This window comes from Sinohyriopsis cumingii, chromosome 15 (genome assembly GCF_028554795.1).
Source record: "Sinohyriopsis cumingii isolate HCF-2022 chromosome 15, ASM2855479v2, whole genome shotgun sequence".
Classification (NCBI taxonomy): Eukaryota; Metazoa; Mollusca; class Bivalvia; order Unionida; family Unionidae; genus Sinohyriopsis; species Sinohyriopsis cumingii.
The window spans coordinates 34,057,981-34,074,422 of record NC_142975.1 but is presented as its reverse complement, the minus strand read 5'-3'; the positions used below and the strand labels follow the sequence as shown (position 1 = coordinate 34,074,422).

The 16,442-nt window shown below is 41.1% G+C and overlaps 1 protein-coding gene across 2 annotated transcripts in view; it reads right to left on the bottom strand.

The window, feature by feature from the left end:
- The window catches only part of LOC149781581 (ATP-dependent DNA/RNA helicase DHX36-like), a 116,248-nt gene that overhangs the window by 79,912 nt on the left and 19,894 nt on the right, over window positions 1-16,442 (bottom strand). For both annotated transcript variants that reach the window (XM_089935625.1, XM_089935626.1), the window contains exons 9-10: window positions 16,299-16,372; window positions 15,597-15,671 (exon numbers count right to left, since the gene is read on the bottom strand). In XM_089935625.1, the coding sequence (XP_089791751.1) occupies window positions 15,597-15,671; window positions 16,299-16,372 (149 nt within the window). The remainder of the gene's footprint in view (window positions 1-15,596; window positions 15,672-16,298; window positions 16,373-16,442) is intronic.

Here is a 16,442-nt window from a genome sequence, read left to right as displayed (position 1 = left end):
GACGACAATAATTTTATATAAAATGTTTAAACGCGTATCTGATCCAGCATTTGATATGGAAGCACCAATACTCAAAGACGAATCCGTGCGCGATTATCAGTATTATTCTTACGAAGCAAGAAATCCTAATCAGCGAGGACGAATTGAATTACAAGTTCAGGACACAAGTAGATATTTCTTGCCCGCTGAAGCATTTCTTGAAGTCACGGGGGAACTTGTAACAGATGTTCCTATTGATACACCATACGACGCTAATATTCAAGTTGGGTTTGTTAATAACGGTATCATGGCACTATTTAGAAGTGCCTCATACAGCATTGACGGGAGAGAAATTGAAACAATTCAGGATAATGTTGACGTTGCCACAACAATCGTCGGATTAGCACGATACTCAGATGATTACACCAGATCGGCTGGTCCGACTATGATGTTTGCTAAGGATAATTATGATGAACCAGATGGTAGACCTAGCATTATTAGACAACCATACAACCGTGCTGCTCCTGCTGTTCTTAATAATGATGTTGAAGATTTAGTATTTTCCAACCCTAATTATAATTTAGGATTTAAGACACGTCAATTAATGTTGGGGGATGTAAGGAGGAGATTCTCATGCGCAATTCCACTGTCTCACATCTTTGGGTTCTGTAGAAATGTCAGAAAGGTTATTTTTGGAGCTAAGCACACAGTTGTATTTGTGCGAAAAGGTGACGACAACGACGCTATCTGGCGAGACGATGATCCCGCTGTCGCTGCCGGTAAAGTAATATTATCAAAGCTTGCGTTGTGGATGCCAGTGATGTCCCCATCGATCACTGAGGAGCAACGGTTACTCTCTTTTATGGACACAGGCGGTAAATCACTGATATCATGGTTAACAACAACAACAGATTCTATTCAAGGTGCTGGTGTTGGACAATTCACGTGGCATATCTCATCACAGCAGGGTGTGTCAGCACCGCGACATATTTTCATAACACTTCAAGCTAACGCACGAGTAAATAATCAAACCCGATCGCATATGATATTTGATAAACTCGCTGTTTCTGAGGTTTCGCTGCGAATAAACGGACATCAAGAACCATCCGAGGATATAGTGATAAATTTTGAAAATAATCAAGTTGCGTGTGCGTATCATCGTCTAATGACATTTATGGGACGCGATCAAAATATTGACACGGGTTTGCAGATATCACAGTTGGATTTTACAACGCTGTATCCGATTTATTACTTTTCATTGGAACATTTGGACTTAACAAAACAATCTGTCGTTGATATACACTTCAAAGCTAACGTTGGTGAGTTTCCCGCTGCAGTTGTTGGTCCACCTGCAATTCCTGGTGGTTTTAGAGCTGTCGCGGTTATACTCTCCGATAAAGCAATGCTGCTTGAAGGTGTTGGCGGACGAATGAGAGTTATTGACGCTCCAGTAGAAAACATGTAACAATTAGATTAGTTTCTGAAATATAATGTCATACAGTCATGTTAATGTCACCTTGACTTCCGGTCAAACGAAGAAATTGCAATCGAAACACGCAAGCACGTGCGGGACATCAATAACGTTAAAACGAGATCAACTTGGTAGTGGTCCAAACAAATTGTCGTTGACGGCCACTCAGATTAAACATTTTAATAAGGCACTAACAGCAAAAACCGGTATCCGCCTTGATTTCTCTGCTGCAGCTATCAAGGACATGACTAAAACCGGTGGAATATTTCCCCTCATCCCAATACTCGCCGCTGCAATTCCAGGATTACTTGGCGCAGCGGCAAAAGCTGCAGCGTTAGGTACAGTTGGAACCGCAGCTGGAATGGCACTAAAGAAAGCAATCGGAAAGGGATACAAGAAAAAAAAGGGGAGATCCACTCGCGGATCAGGGCTAAGACTACCAGGAACTCCACCATCATGGTATCCAAAAAAATTCTAACGCCGTTGAGCAATTTTGATTTACTCGATGCTGTTAAAAAATTGCGTATAAAACATTTCAGAGGAGTATTTATGCGAGATCAATTACCGACGCGGCCGAATAATCCAGAAACTGGCATTATCAATCTCGACAACAAAGATGGTCCGGGAACTCACTGGGTTGCTTACGCGATCGATCCACGTGGAATTATCTATTTCGATTCGTACGGTTTAGCACCGCCAGTTGAGTTTCTCAAGTATGTCAGCAGATTTTCTAATGTTCCAGTGTGGCAGTCGACGTTACCAACACAAACATTAATTGATCCGCCCATTTGTGGGAGGGAGGTTTTAAATGTTCTTGATGCAATCTCAAGAAATGCAGCAACGTCTCCGCATCGAGTAGTGTATGAATATACCGCATCGAGAAATGCTAGCATTTGAAAAACAGCAATAAGAATAATGGTGGATATTTACGGGAGACCTTTCACACGAGGAGGTAAACCAAGCACAGATGTTGATCTCTCAAAATATGCGACCCGAGATGAAGTCGATAATCTTTTGAATATAGCTGGAGTTGACCCAGATGAAGTTGCTATTTTCCAAGACAAGCAAGGAAAACTAAGAACGAGCAACATTAAGTGGAATGATATAATTCGCAGAGTTCTTGGAGCTACCAAGGATAATTTCGTTGCATTTAGTGATGGCGGCCGGATCAAGGACTCGAACATATCAATCGCAAGCATCAAAGACAGTATTGATAAAGGTGTTGATAAATGTGTGAAAAAAACCGGCGACGTAATGACCGGCGAACTCAGCATGAATGGAAACAAAATAACCGTACTCAGAGATCCAGCCTCGAACGACGATGCAGCAAACAAACAATACGTCGACACGCAGTACCAACACGTTGCTGGCCTAATCAGCGATAAAGTAACAAAAGCCGGCGACGTAATGACCGGCGGACTTGACATGAGCGGCAACAAAATAACCGCGTTAGCAAATCCCGAATCCGACCAGGATGCGTCAAACAAACAATACGTGGACATCGTCAACGGTAAACTAAATACGCTGCGTGCAGAGTATGATGTTCACGTGGGCGCGTTTACAAGACTTCGAAGAAACTTCTCAAAAACTGATGAGGCCGTGGATAAGTTCTTTGGGGATCCTCCAGTCGTCGACACGAAACTTTCTGAAATCATACCAAATCTTACTAATAACGCCAACGATATCAATAAGATTAATACCCGGTTAGGTGTAGTCAGAACGGAAAAAAGTTTTTCAGATCAAGTTCAGATAATAGAAAATAACATTAACACGATCAAACAAACACAGCAGAATATAGTATCGGGTATTCCTGAGATCGTTAACAAAACCAGTTTGATTAAAGTTCCCACTGGAGTTACTCCCGGGCATATCACCAACATCGTATTCACGGTATCATCGGGATTCGCAACATGGTCACGACAAAATAACAACACTATCAAATATACAGCAACAGCCACCGGTGTTTACAGGTTGTCTGTGTTTTCAGCCGCTAAATTTGAAATCTTCACAACATATCCTTGGAGACATTCCACCGATAAGTATTCCGGGGTTTGCACTGTAATACTAAACAGCGGAACCGAGGAAACATTTATGCTTGAAGCCGCCGACGATACTTTAACAGCAACATCTTACTGGTTTTGTTTGGAATTCGTCGCTGCAACGCCTCAATTGGTTACCGCGTAATTGAAAATCGCCGGCGATTTTAAATAATAATGTCAACGTTGAAATCCGAAGGATTTCCAGATGCTCAACAATATCGATATAATCAAGTCCGTGAGTGGCAATCTGAGTTAAAAACTGTCATCGAAGTAACCAGTCAAAAAGTAAAAAAATACCGCAGACGCATAACAGTGTTAGACGTTATGGTTTATTCAGTATCCGCCGTTGTTGCATCCGCGGGAGTAATACTATCAGCGGTCACTCCAGTGACTGCAGTAGTCGCTGCCACGATCTCTGTTTCCGCTGCTACAGCAACAGCAGGAGTTTTCGGCATCATAGCAAAAAAAATATCCTCGTGCGCGGTCACAAAATTACACGATTACACGACAAAATTAAATACAGCCACGACCGCATATCAGAAATTATCATCGCTGATATCATCATCGTTAGACGCGCAATCCAGCGACGCCGCGTTGATATCAGATTCTGAATTCAAACTAATGTCAGATGTGTACAATGACTATTTGAAAACTAAACAAATAAATAATGTCACTGATGGCAACGCCACAGGAACTGCTTCAGCAAATAGTCACAAACACAACGCCGGTAAAAACAACGATGATCTCAGTGTCCTCGACGACACCAGAATTCAGCATTAATTTTCGAACTCCAATTGCCGTGAACGAAATCGCGTTGGCGAAGCTCAGTGCGTATCACAGCTGGCCTAATGTCAGAGCGGCATCATTTTCCGGTCAGCAGCCAAATAATTCGTTTGTGTTTTCGTGGAAAACCAAAGCCGACTCTGACGAATTCGACTGGGATACAATTACGCTACCCACTGGGAGTTATCAGATCGAAGAAATCAACAATGAGATACAACGCCAAATAAAACGAATCACCGGCAAGGAAGCCAAAATATCTATAGCCGCGCACGAACCAACGCTGTCTGCGGTCATTGAAATCTCAACACCGGGATACGCCGTGGATATTTATAGCAGCTCTCTTCGAACAGTATTAGGATGGCCACAACAACGACCCGACCCGGGTATAGTTATTGCTCGTCCTGAAAAATCAGATTTTATGTCCACGCGAGAAGAACAACATGGACTCGTTGATAATGTTTATTTAATTGTTGCACGTGCAGTACAAAGACGCGTAGAAATTTATAAACCAGACCACAAACATAAATTCTGGTCATTTTCTGCCCCCCATGAAGGAAGGGATTCCAACTTTCTTCTTTTCACATTTACAAACGTGACTGGGTTTTTTTAACCAGATCAAAACCGATCACAGCACGTATTTGCAGTTATTACAAAAACTTTTTCATGATTATATTTCCAACATGACAAACCCGGAAATCACACGTAGAATTCGCGGCGATATTATTATCATTGTTGAGCAGCTAAACAAAATTGTATCCGCGATGGAAATTATAAACTTGAAAATAATTCAGGCGGTGCAGAATTATGAAGATCCTGTTTTCGGTGGACAACATGGACAGCAACTCCGAGCAGCATTTGCAGCTCATTATGGTATTTCCGTGAATGATATTCCCAATTATAAATTTCTTGGATATAACGCACCTGCGCTACGAGAATCAGTCCAAGATCTTATCGCGGAATCTTTCGAAGATATTCTTGCCGCGTACACGAAAATAAAACCACAGCCGGTTATTCTCAAGCACGACAACAGTACAGCATCCGATGGCAGACACATCTCACCCGGGATCGTAAATATCACAGATGTTATTGCGGTCAATCTTGTATGTGACGTCATCGACGGTAGCTACAGCGCAGACACAACGACGGCCCAACAGGGGTTTATCCTGTATACGTTTACACCAAAAGACCCCCCTGGTTTTCTGATTGTGCAAGAACCAATCAATGTGGTCTATCTGCGGTGTAATAATCCGTGGTTGTCAACGATAAATTTTAAACTCACCGACCAACGGGGGGGGTTGTTGGACCTGCGTGGCGAGACTGTCTCCGTGAACTTACTGGTGAAGTCCTGAAACTCTTCGAGGACAAGGACAAGTCAACGGATCCATAATAATAGTTTTTTTTCTGCAGTGGTCCACTTTCGTCATCGCGTGCAAATACCCCATCAAAACCGGCATCGTTGGAAATGCAAAGCATTTCTGGAAGAGTTTCTCTGGAAGTCCAAAGGACTTCTCATGCGAGTGCTTAGCACGCAGGCGCGCATTTAAAAAAACGGTTGTGTATAATGTGTGAATACATTCACGCACGAGTTCATATTCATGATAAGCAAATTCTTCACACGGCAATAAAAACCGCATTTGGAAACTCACACGAACAGTATTTCCCCGTTAAAATAATCGTTGACGTGTACGGCGACGAAGACTTCTTGTTAACGTCGTCACAATTAACACAGCTACAGCAAAATCATATGATCACAGCTTGGTGTCAACGAGAACAGATTATGAACTATTCTCATTGTTGTATTGATGTTGAAACGCTTAAGCAAATCCTGGAAGTCTAAGGACTTCTCTGGAAATGCAAAGCATTTCTCATGTAAAACTCGAAGAGTTTCCACGCTCGGGCAAAAAAAATAATACACTTTTTTTTTACCGTGGAAATGTGCTTTACACTCGAGAAACTCTTTGAGTTTCCCCGGAAGTCCAAGGGACTTCTCGGGCTAGCGTTTCTCAGGTTCTACTTTCACTTTGTGCTGTGAGTCACACGCGGCGGTTTATACTTCCTTGTCGGCCTCGTAGTCACAAATACTAGTATTTTCGTCAGAAATGCAAGGCATTTCCGTGTCTAGATTCTTTATATAACCTTTTAACCGTCTCACCCTGGTGCTAATTAATTTTCGAGTCTCATACTCGCTTGACAATACAAGACGAATCTTCTCAACTGCACGGCACAGTGGAATAAATTCAGATACCTGATTTTCAGTTATCGTGGCAAGTGATCTGTAAATGCGATCTTGCAAACCCTTAATGAACCTATAACACGCGGGGAGATTGTTCTTCCCCGATTGTGATAGCTCATTCAAGGATTCAAAATCTGACATAATTGTTTCAGTGTCTAGTAAAATATTAAAACCTCGCTGTTGTAATTCTTTAATTTCAACAAGTATGGTATTTATATTTTCGTGATTCATATTATTATATATTTTTATATTTTTAAATGCATGAAAAATGCTTTGCATGAGCGTGGAAACTCGAAGAGTTTCTCGTGCTAGCATCACCAAAAACAAAAATAAACAGATAGATGATGAGCGGTTATCACTTACTGGGTACTCTTCACCGGCCTACGGTTCTTTCATGAGTCCTTTGTTAGGATTTTTTTCTCTTGGTCTTATATTAGACCTTCGTGTTGTGATTTTTCCCTTAGGCACCTCATGTTACCGTTTATTTTTGGCCAACACTCTTTCTGAATGTTTCTATTGGTGGGCACCCAGGTGACGTAGAGCTTTATGCATCCATCTATCTGTTTATTTTTGGGGGTCACTCACCCCCATGAGGAACTTCTAGATCGTCAAATAACGGTCTAGAAGCTCGGGAGGGACGATACAACACAGAACAACCTTTACCTCTGATTCGAGTATGACAGCAAGTAAAGGCACAATGAACATGTAATCTTATCCTAACTTATCCTAAGACCTTATCCTATGACGACACAAACATGCAGGTGGGCCATTTTCTACGGTCAGCAGCAGAGCAAAACCATCCATTGAATCGACCATTGGATGGTGCACAAAAGACACCCGCCATTGGCGGATTAAATTTATGGTTTTGCTTGCGCGTGCTGACTTTCGATCGACCCAAAGGTCTTAGGGAGCGATTTCGTATATAACCCAACTGTTACTTGCGAGTTGGAAATTCGCTCTAGCAGTGGGCGGGACTTGTTTAAAATATTTTAATTGTATGTTTTCTCGAGCGCGGTCATATAACAAGCACAGAAGAGCAAAACAGTCGGATATATTCAGTAAAACGAGGATATTGTTTGTAAAAAAATATATATTCTACGGTAAATAAATGATTACATGTTATGAACTCGATAAAATATTTTATCAAGGTGGCTTTCTCAGGGGAGCAAATCCTCTGACGACGATAACTCTGCAAAGCGTTACACACTCGTGGAGGAGTTATCGTCGTTTGTGTCAGCGATAAGAGTTATATAACAGAATGAAATCTTCTGTTTGAGCTTCTTTGAAAATGCTGTTTTGCGGATCCCAGCTGCGACACGCTGTACAGAAGGTGGACAAATACCGAAATACCTACCGGCGGCGTTTATTGAGGGGAATACAATTTCTTCACCTGCGTTTATAGATTTAATAGCTCTTCTTGCAACTGTTTTACAACACCCTGTGTTACCCAGTAGGCAGTTTTTGCTCTGAGTGACCACGCGAAGATTGTTTATAGAGTTATCAAGTATGTTACCGTTAATGTGATCAATGACAAGACCTTTAGGAATCTCTCCAAAGAAACATTCGTAGATAAAACGATGGCAGTAATAATGTTTTCTTCCTTTTTCAGCAGTGAACATTCGATAACCAGTATTAGTTGCAAATCCGAGTGGTCGTCTTCGCGTGCAGTGTCTGACTATGCCGTCGCGTGATGCTTCATAATTTTTAATAGTTGGATGTGGAACAAATTCTTGTTCGGGGACGAATTCTTGATTCATTATACTATAAGCAAATCATTTGTCTAATTCATAATTTGTCTGAAAACTTATTTATGTAATCACGCTCCGAGAACGTGTTCGAGGCTGGATTTTTTTTATCATAATACCGTTTTAGTTCTCGATAGCGTTTCCCCCCACACGCTGAACATAATTGCGTTTTTCCTCGTACTCCAATGCCGCATCTGATACACGGTATCGGTCCTAGACTCCCACCGCGGACCTGTTGAGCATGTTGTCCACAGTATTCGTGTCTGCATGGTTTGCTACACGGCGCTGATGAATTTAGTTTAATCCACTTGCATTGGTGCATATAATATATTTGTCTATTTAAATACTTGTCTTAATTATAATAATGAGTTTTGAAAGACTATCCAGAATAAAACCTGGAAATCTCCAATTTCCCCGAGGTCGATTCGATCTTGACCGGTTAACTTTTGATCGACGACGACGAGAACTCACACTCGTAATTGGTGTTATCAAGAACGCCAAAGAAGAGTTTCGTCGTGATGGTGCCGCACATGTGTGGTCTTCGTATAAAATCATTTCTGAAAACGCCGACGTTTCTGAAAACACGATCATTGATGGTACCATCAACGATACAATCGCGTCGAACATAATTGGGTATCTCGATGATAAAAAATATTTCATTCAGATAAAATTTATCGTTGGCGTCGACGACACGGAAACAGGTGAAACAACATGGATTATCAGAGACAAACTAGACCCTATTCTTGATGCCCGGCGGGGGAAAACCGTCGTCGTAACCAAAGACTCAAACCCGGGAGTACTTGTTGGGATTGATATACCATATTATGCCAGAGCGTATCCTGTGACCGCAGTCATTTATGGAATTTATCCGATGAAGAAACCACGCGTTGATAAACTCGCCCCGATGAAGATGTCAGAGTCATTGATAAAATCCACAGGGTTGAATTGTGTAGCCGAGCGAGTAATGGAACATTTTAAAAATGCAATGCGAGGAAACGGCCTAACACCGCTAAGACAGACTAAAATAACAGCGTGGGCGGCAAAAGTAGTGGATGAAGGAGCGTCAATAAATGATGTTGCCGAGCTCGAACGATTACTAAAATTTCCTATAACGGTTTCATCGTTGACCGGTGAGGTATTGTACAAGAGTAAATATGATTCCCGTGGAGCACCAATAACTATTATCGATCATAACAGTCACGCCTGGACTGACTCGGTTAGGATATTTCCTCGAGATCGTGTTGTAAAGTATTATCCGGAATTGGAAAATGCTAGTGGTTCCACGAGCGGAAATGCCAGCATTGAAACTCGAAGAGTTTCTGGAAATGCAAGCATTTCTATGTTTGATTTTATTTATCAGATAAGTAAAACCGATCCAGTGTCGGTGTGGTTATTCCGAAGTGACCTCGAGGGAGAGTTTGATCAGTTTGTGAAACCTAACGGGGAGGTATACAGAACGGCGGCATTACATCACGAAATGAAAAAACTCGCAGAAAAATATCATGCGACGAACACTGATACGTTACTGACGCAGTGTTTTACTGTCCCGGGTGTTGTCACGCATATAGCCCGAGAACGAAATTCATGGAGACCAACCCCGAAGAGTTTTCTCGAGGATATTCAACAGAGCTGTATCGAATACGGGCACGGTGGTTTGTGGAATACCCAGTATGATCACCGCGATATGATATCCGTGGATATGACGGCGTGTTATCCAGGAAGTTTTCTTGGGCGGGGAGAATGTAGTGAGTATTTTAAACGGTTTGGTCATATTACAAGCTCGATGACAAGAGTTGCCATAAACGGACCATTGCCTGATTTTGACCTGACCGGGGTTGCTTGTGTGTCGTCGTTTAAACTCGCTACGGGTTTACATCCTGTGTGTTATGCTTGGTTTGGTAAACATTTCGTTGAGAAGCGATGGGCACCAATAGTGTTATTGCAATACATGCTTGACAGTCGAATACTGCTGTCGCTGACGGTCAGTGAAGCGATTATATGTTATTGTCGTCAAACCGAAGTTTGGTTGCCAACTCCGCAAGTCACCGTAGAAATTGAAAATTTCCGAGAATATCCAGAATCGTTTATCGACACTATCATCGAAAGAGCTCCTGGAAATAAAATTTCCCAAACTGATGAAAGCGCCGCAAAAGATCTAGGACGAAGAATAATAGGAAAATTTACTCAAGGTGGAGCGTATGATCATAAACTACATCATAGTCGATTAATCATGGACGAGGCCGAATTGGATCTTATTGTCGCTGATGCCGCCACGAATAATACGTTTTGTACCCGCGAAGATGTGTTTCTGTCAAACGGGGAAAAATTAGGAACTGTTTTTAGTTATATCGACGGAGAATCATCTCAGTACACACATTTGAGATCTTCGATGCTAGCTTGTGTATCAATAAACCTATTGTCGATGATTAATAGGTTTCCCGTTGACGCAGTGAGAGTTGCAACGGATTCATTCTATATCGATAAAAAACACTTAGCGGCGTTGAATAAGGTTATACCGAATGATCCATCGTGGGGTTCATGGAGAATAAAAAATGAAATGTTGCATGGATATTGTGAATCAGCTGATGTTGAAATCGAGGATGAATATCGCGGCGCAGAAATATCTGGGAAATTTTCAATTTCTACGACAACTTCGCTGCCGCCGGTGCACGATCCTGTTGTGAGACATAGAACAGTTTATCTCAACGGGGCTGGTGGTTCCGGTAAGACAACTCGCGCGATAGAATTATTTAGAAACTCTGACATGATTGTGCTAACACCCACACATAGACTTGCCAGGGAGATGCGACAACGGGATGTTAACGCGTGCACGTATCACAGTTTTTTCAAATACAGCGGCGGCACATGGACTCCTACGCGAATGGGAACGAAATATATCCCTGGAATAATCATCTGGGATGAGATAGACACTGTGCCGTTGGATACATTAAAACAGTTTCTGGATTGGTTGCTAAAGAAAAATACCGCAGTTGTTATGTGCGGCGATCATGGTCAACCACCGCCATTTACAGGTGAATCTCCACACACGTGGCTGAAAACTTTTGTAGATTATTATGAGGAAATAACTAACGATGTTAGAGCACTCGATGAAACGCTGAAAGAGTTTAAGGCGTTGATCAGGCTACAAACCAATAAAGTCCAGTGTGAGATAATGCGTGAAATAATTCCAGAGACTTCGCTGAGCGACTTTTGGGAAACGTGGAAACCAGGTGATTTAATTGTGGCAAGTAGAAAGATAGTCAGGGACACACTTCAGCAGCGGTTATTTCAGTTACATCAGAAGAAATTTCCCATGTTGCCAGTGCCGTTGTGTTATAGACCAGCTGATACGCGATTGCAGAATACCGACGTTGATATTCCAGGGCGCCTGACTGCGTCGGGTCCGGAAAAACAGAATTTAGTATTAAATGATATTGTCACAGTTGATATTGATGCTGTTGAACAGGCACTAGCGATGAATAAATCCCCGTGGACGCTAGGATACGCTATGACCATCCACAGTTCGCAGGGACTAACTATTTCAGATACAACAGTTTGGATTGTTGATGATCGCATCGAGTGGTCAAATTTAGTTTATTTAGCCGTGTCAAGAGTAAGAAGGATAGGTCAGTTACGAAGAATTGTATTAGATGATGTTATCAACGACAGCATCAACAGCTCAATCACTGATGATACAATAAGAAAGAAATTAGCCGGTTACAAACAGAGCGACAAAAAAAATGGCAACGAGTTTGATCTCGACGAAACATTTATTATACAATTACAACAACAGCAGAATAATCACTGCGCGAGTTGTAATTGTTTATTGCTGTGGCAGTATTCGAAAAATAATCCAAGGCAATTTACCGTAGATAGAATAGATAGCAGTCGCGGTCATACACGTGAAAATGTGATGTTGACCTGTCTTGAGTGTAATCGACGCAGAGGTGCTGCTGCAGTTATTTAAGTGATCGAGGTGGTAATTGTGTATCCGCGGGGATCACCTGAAGTTGCTCGCGTGTGAACCCACGCTGAGGAGCAGTTGAATCTAATCTGTAGATTGCGTTTCTCCCAGTTGATCTGGTTATGCTAGATATCTTGTGTGTGGTAACACTCCATGTGGGATCGGTTGCTCTTTTTTTTCCTCCTTCGAGTTCGCCGGGTTCGTATAAATACCTAACGGTGACATTACCCAGCAACGGGGACGCTAGCGTCGTTGGCTGCGTTGAAACATGTCCGTGAATCACTTTAGTAATCGGGGGTATATATTTTTTTGTGATTGCATTTACAGGTCTCATGTTTGTTGTTCTGGTAATTTCATTATTCAGTGCGTGGATCACGTTTGGCAGTCTTGCAACCCATTCACGAGATCTCGTATCGTAAATGAATTCCCTCGCGTACTGGTATCCGAATAATCTCTCAGCGAGTGTTCTATTAAATCGCTCAACAATTGCCTGATCCCGATGAATTTCAGTATGTCCTCGTCGTATGGTAACGTTATGCTGCTTTGTCAGTGATAACACCGCGCCCTGAAATTCTTTACCAGGATCAACTTGTAATAATCGTGGCCAGTTTAGAGGTCCTCGCTGATAAATTCGCGAAAACGCAGAGGCGACTTCGGACGCTGTTTTAGTCGCTAACGGTTCTGCTTCTTTGTATCTACTAGCAACATCAACTACTGTTAGCGCGTATTTGTATATTTTTCTGCGGACAGTATCATGAGGCAGGAATAGTATGTCAGCCTGATGAACTTCATTGGGGACGCTAACATCAAAATGTGCAAAGTTGATTTGTCGAGGTGGTGGTAAGTAGATTTGCCATATTGCTTGTTTTGACAGCCATTTTTTGGCAACCTCGCGTGTTACTGATGCCGCGTTGGCGAGTTTATTAATTGCTGAGTTACCTCTCCAGTATCCGATTGGGGAATAATAAATCGCTTGCATGGAAACACTAGCGTTGGAAGTCCTTGGACTTGTCTGCATCGTTATTAATTATCCAGCGCCTAATGCTAATTTAGATTTCATCGCTGATCTTATTAACCAATTAGCGAGTGACTCCTTAAATGATTTATTTTTTATGGCGCTTAGTGCATGAATTAATTTCACATCCGCGATATGCCTGTCTTGCAGATCTTTACTTCGATAAGCAACATCATGCATGTGACACGCTGCGTCGATAGCGTTTATCGGATACTCTCCCGGTTTTGGTTTAGATTGTTCATCAAGTCTGATATCTAGTCGTGTCCCTGGACCGCAGTAATTGTATCCTGGGAGATGTTTTTCTCCGGGATATTTAGCCCAAGGGGTACCTGGAAGTCGTCCGAGGGTTGCTGCGATGTCACCTCCGCCGACTTTGTCAGGCTTTTTTTTTGAAATCTAAATTTTTTTGTGCCACATCGCGCACACTTACCAGAAAGTGCTTGTCTGTTATTTTTTGTTGTAATGGTTGTTAGATCATTCGTAGGGGTTTGTGCCTTACACTTCACACAATATAGATCCATAATTATTATTCCTTATATACAAATGGAGATCACTGATTTTTCTGCGACGCGAAGGAAAGAACCAGTCAAGCATAATTCCGTGCTACCAAATTCTATCAGAATGATCATCATAGGACCGTCAGGATCGGGTAAAACACAGCTGTTGCTGAACATGATAATGAAGTGGATGAAATGGGACAAACTATACTTGATAGCTCCGTCTGTGGATGATCAACGTTGTTATGATGTTATAAAAGATTTTAATGAGAGTGCAAAAGCGCTGAGTGAAGACGGCGAGGATGTTGTTGAATTTATAACTGATATTGAAGAAGCTCCGTCCGTGGAAGACCTTAACGGGGAAATAAATAACCTAGTAGTGTATGATGATGTGATGCTGGACAAGCAAAAAAATCCTGCAAGAATATTTTCACGAGGTCGTCATAAAAACACCGATGTCATTTATGTTACTCAGCGTTATACACAAATTCCAAAAGTAATCAGGGATAACTGTAATCTTCTTGCTGTGTTTAATGGAGTTGATGTTCACACGCTGAGAAATATTCATCAGACATGGTGTAGCGGCGATATGGATATTAATAAGTTTAAGAATTTCTTTAGTCGCGCTCAAAGAAACCAGCACGGATTTGTGACAATAAATTTACACGACCCGCGTACACGATACCGCGTCGGCCTTGATACACTATTTGCGACATAAAAATGTTTTCTTAGGAATCAAAGATTCCCATGGAAACTCATTTCGTAGAGCAGCAGAGGGGGCGCAAACTACACCTGATTTTTCAATGATACCTCACCGTGGAAATTATGTCGGATACGAGTCGGATTTATTGAAGTAACTCGCGTTATATCAGCGGAAATACAAAGCATTTCTGGAAATGCGAAGCATTTCTCAAGGACATTTTTTTTTGTCCTGTATTCTGAATAGAAGGGTTTATTTGTCGAAATAAGCCCTCTATCGAGGAATAGTTTCCTGGAGGGGTTTATTGTGAAAATAGTTTCGGTCTGTTCGCCCCCTCTGCTGCTGGTCGGATTATGTATTTAACAGAGGAACTCAAAAGCTTTTTATTCCAGGATGCTTTCTGTCAAATTTGATCATAATCTATTGAATGCTTTTGAAGAAGTCATTTAAAGGTTTTGTATTTTTAGTAACCATACCATATCTAATGGCAGACTGGTATCATCTGAACAATTCTATTTTTAGAAACCATACCATATATGGGCAGATTGGCATAATTTGAATGATTTGATAGGCCTTTACACTATGACGCTTCCTGGCAAGTTTGGCTGAAATTACCCCAATTGTTTCTGAGATGCTGAGAATCGTGTATGCTCACGGATGTACACAGGCGTAGGGACATACCATATGTTTATTTGTCTATACAGCAAGATGAGCTAAAATTGATGAAACCGTTGTCACTGGAAAGTGATAGTTTTGTTTCACCAATCTTACACTCTTGAGACCAAGAATTATCAAAACAAAATGATGACAAATTCTAACAATGCATTAATATTACCTAAATTCCACTCCTAAACAAAACATTTCGAAAAATTTCCAAAGTAACTTACTTACAGACAAATATAAAAAGCCATTCAATGCAAATTACTTATAAACTGATTTTCATGATAGGCCATGAATGTATTTGTGTCTATACATATCATTTTGCAGTTCAGGGTAACTCAAAAATTATCCCTGTGAAAACTGGTGCTCATTTTAAATCTGAAATCAGAATGAAAATGTTGACTTGTATGACTTTCTTTTCTTCATAAAAACTGAATTATTTACTATAGTACTGGGTATATGTAAAGATTTTCTTATAAAACAATAGGAATACATACAAAATTTACTTACGGGTCAGACTCGAGGAACTTTAGCAAAATTCCTGTTGTACAAAACAAAATAGATCCCTGCGGCCGTGATACCTTGCTGGAATAGAACAAAAGTTGAGTGTTAAAGATTACATGCATCCAAGAAAACAAGTAAGCTAAACATGTTAAATCTCTTAAAGTAAATAATCCCCTTATGTGGACAAGTCTGAGATACATGAGACAAGCTGCTAATCATAACTGAGAAACATCCCTTTACGTAGACGAGTCTGAGATACATTAGACAAAATGCTAATCATAACTGAGAAACATCCTTAGATGTGGACAAGTCTGAGATACATTAGACAAGCTGCTAATCATAACTGAGAAACATCCCTTTATATAGACAAGTCTGAGATACATTAGACAAGCTGCTAATCATAACTGAGAAACATCCCTTTATGTAGACAAGTCTAAGATACATTAGACAAGTTGCTAATCATAACTGAGAAACATCCTTAGATGTGGACAAGTCTGAGATACATTAGACAAGCTGCTAATCATCCCTAGATGAATAATACTTAATTATAGCCACTGAATTTAACCTTTATAAGTATAACTTCTCCTCCTTTTTAATTGATGCATATTTCAAGATGGCATCTTAATGATGTATCACTGAATCATTTCACCTCTTGTCAGATGTCCAAGTTTTGTAAGAAATACTCCAAACTTTAACAGACATACTTACTGTTCTAAACGAATGATATATCCTGAAGATATACCACACTCCTCAGCTCTTTCTACTGCCACTCTCTCTGCCACCTTTAAAAAATCCAAGAATCTGACACAGTTACAATAGCACAAATGCATAACCATGTAACAAAATATGGCA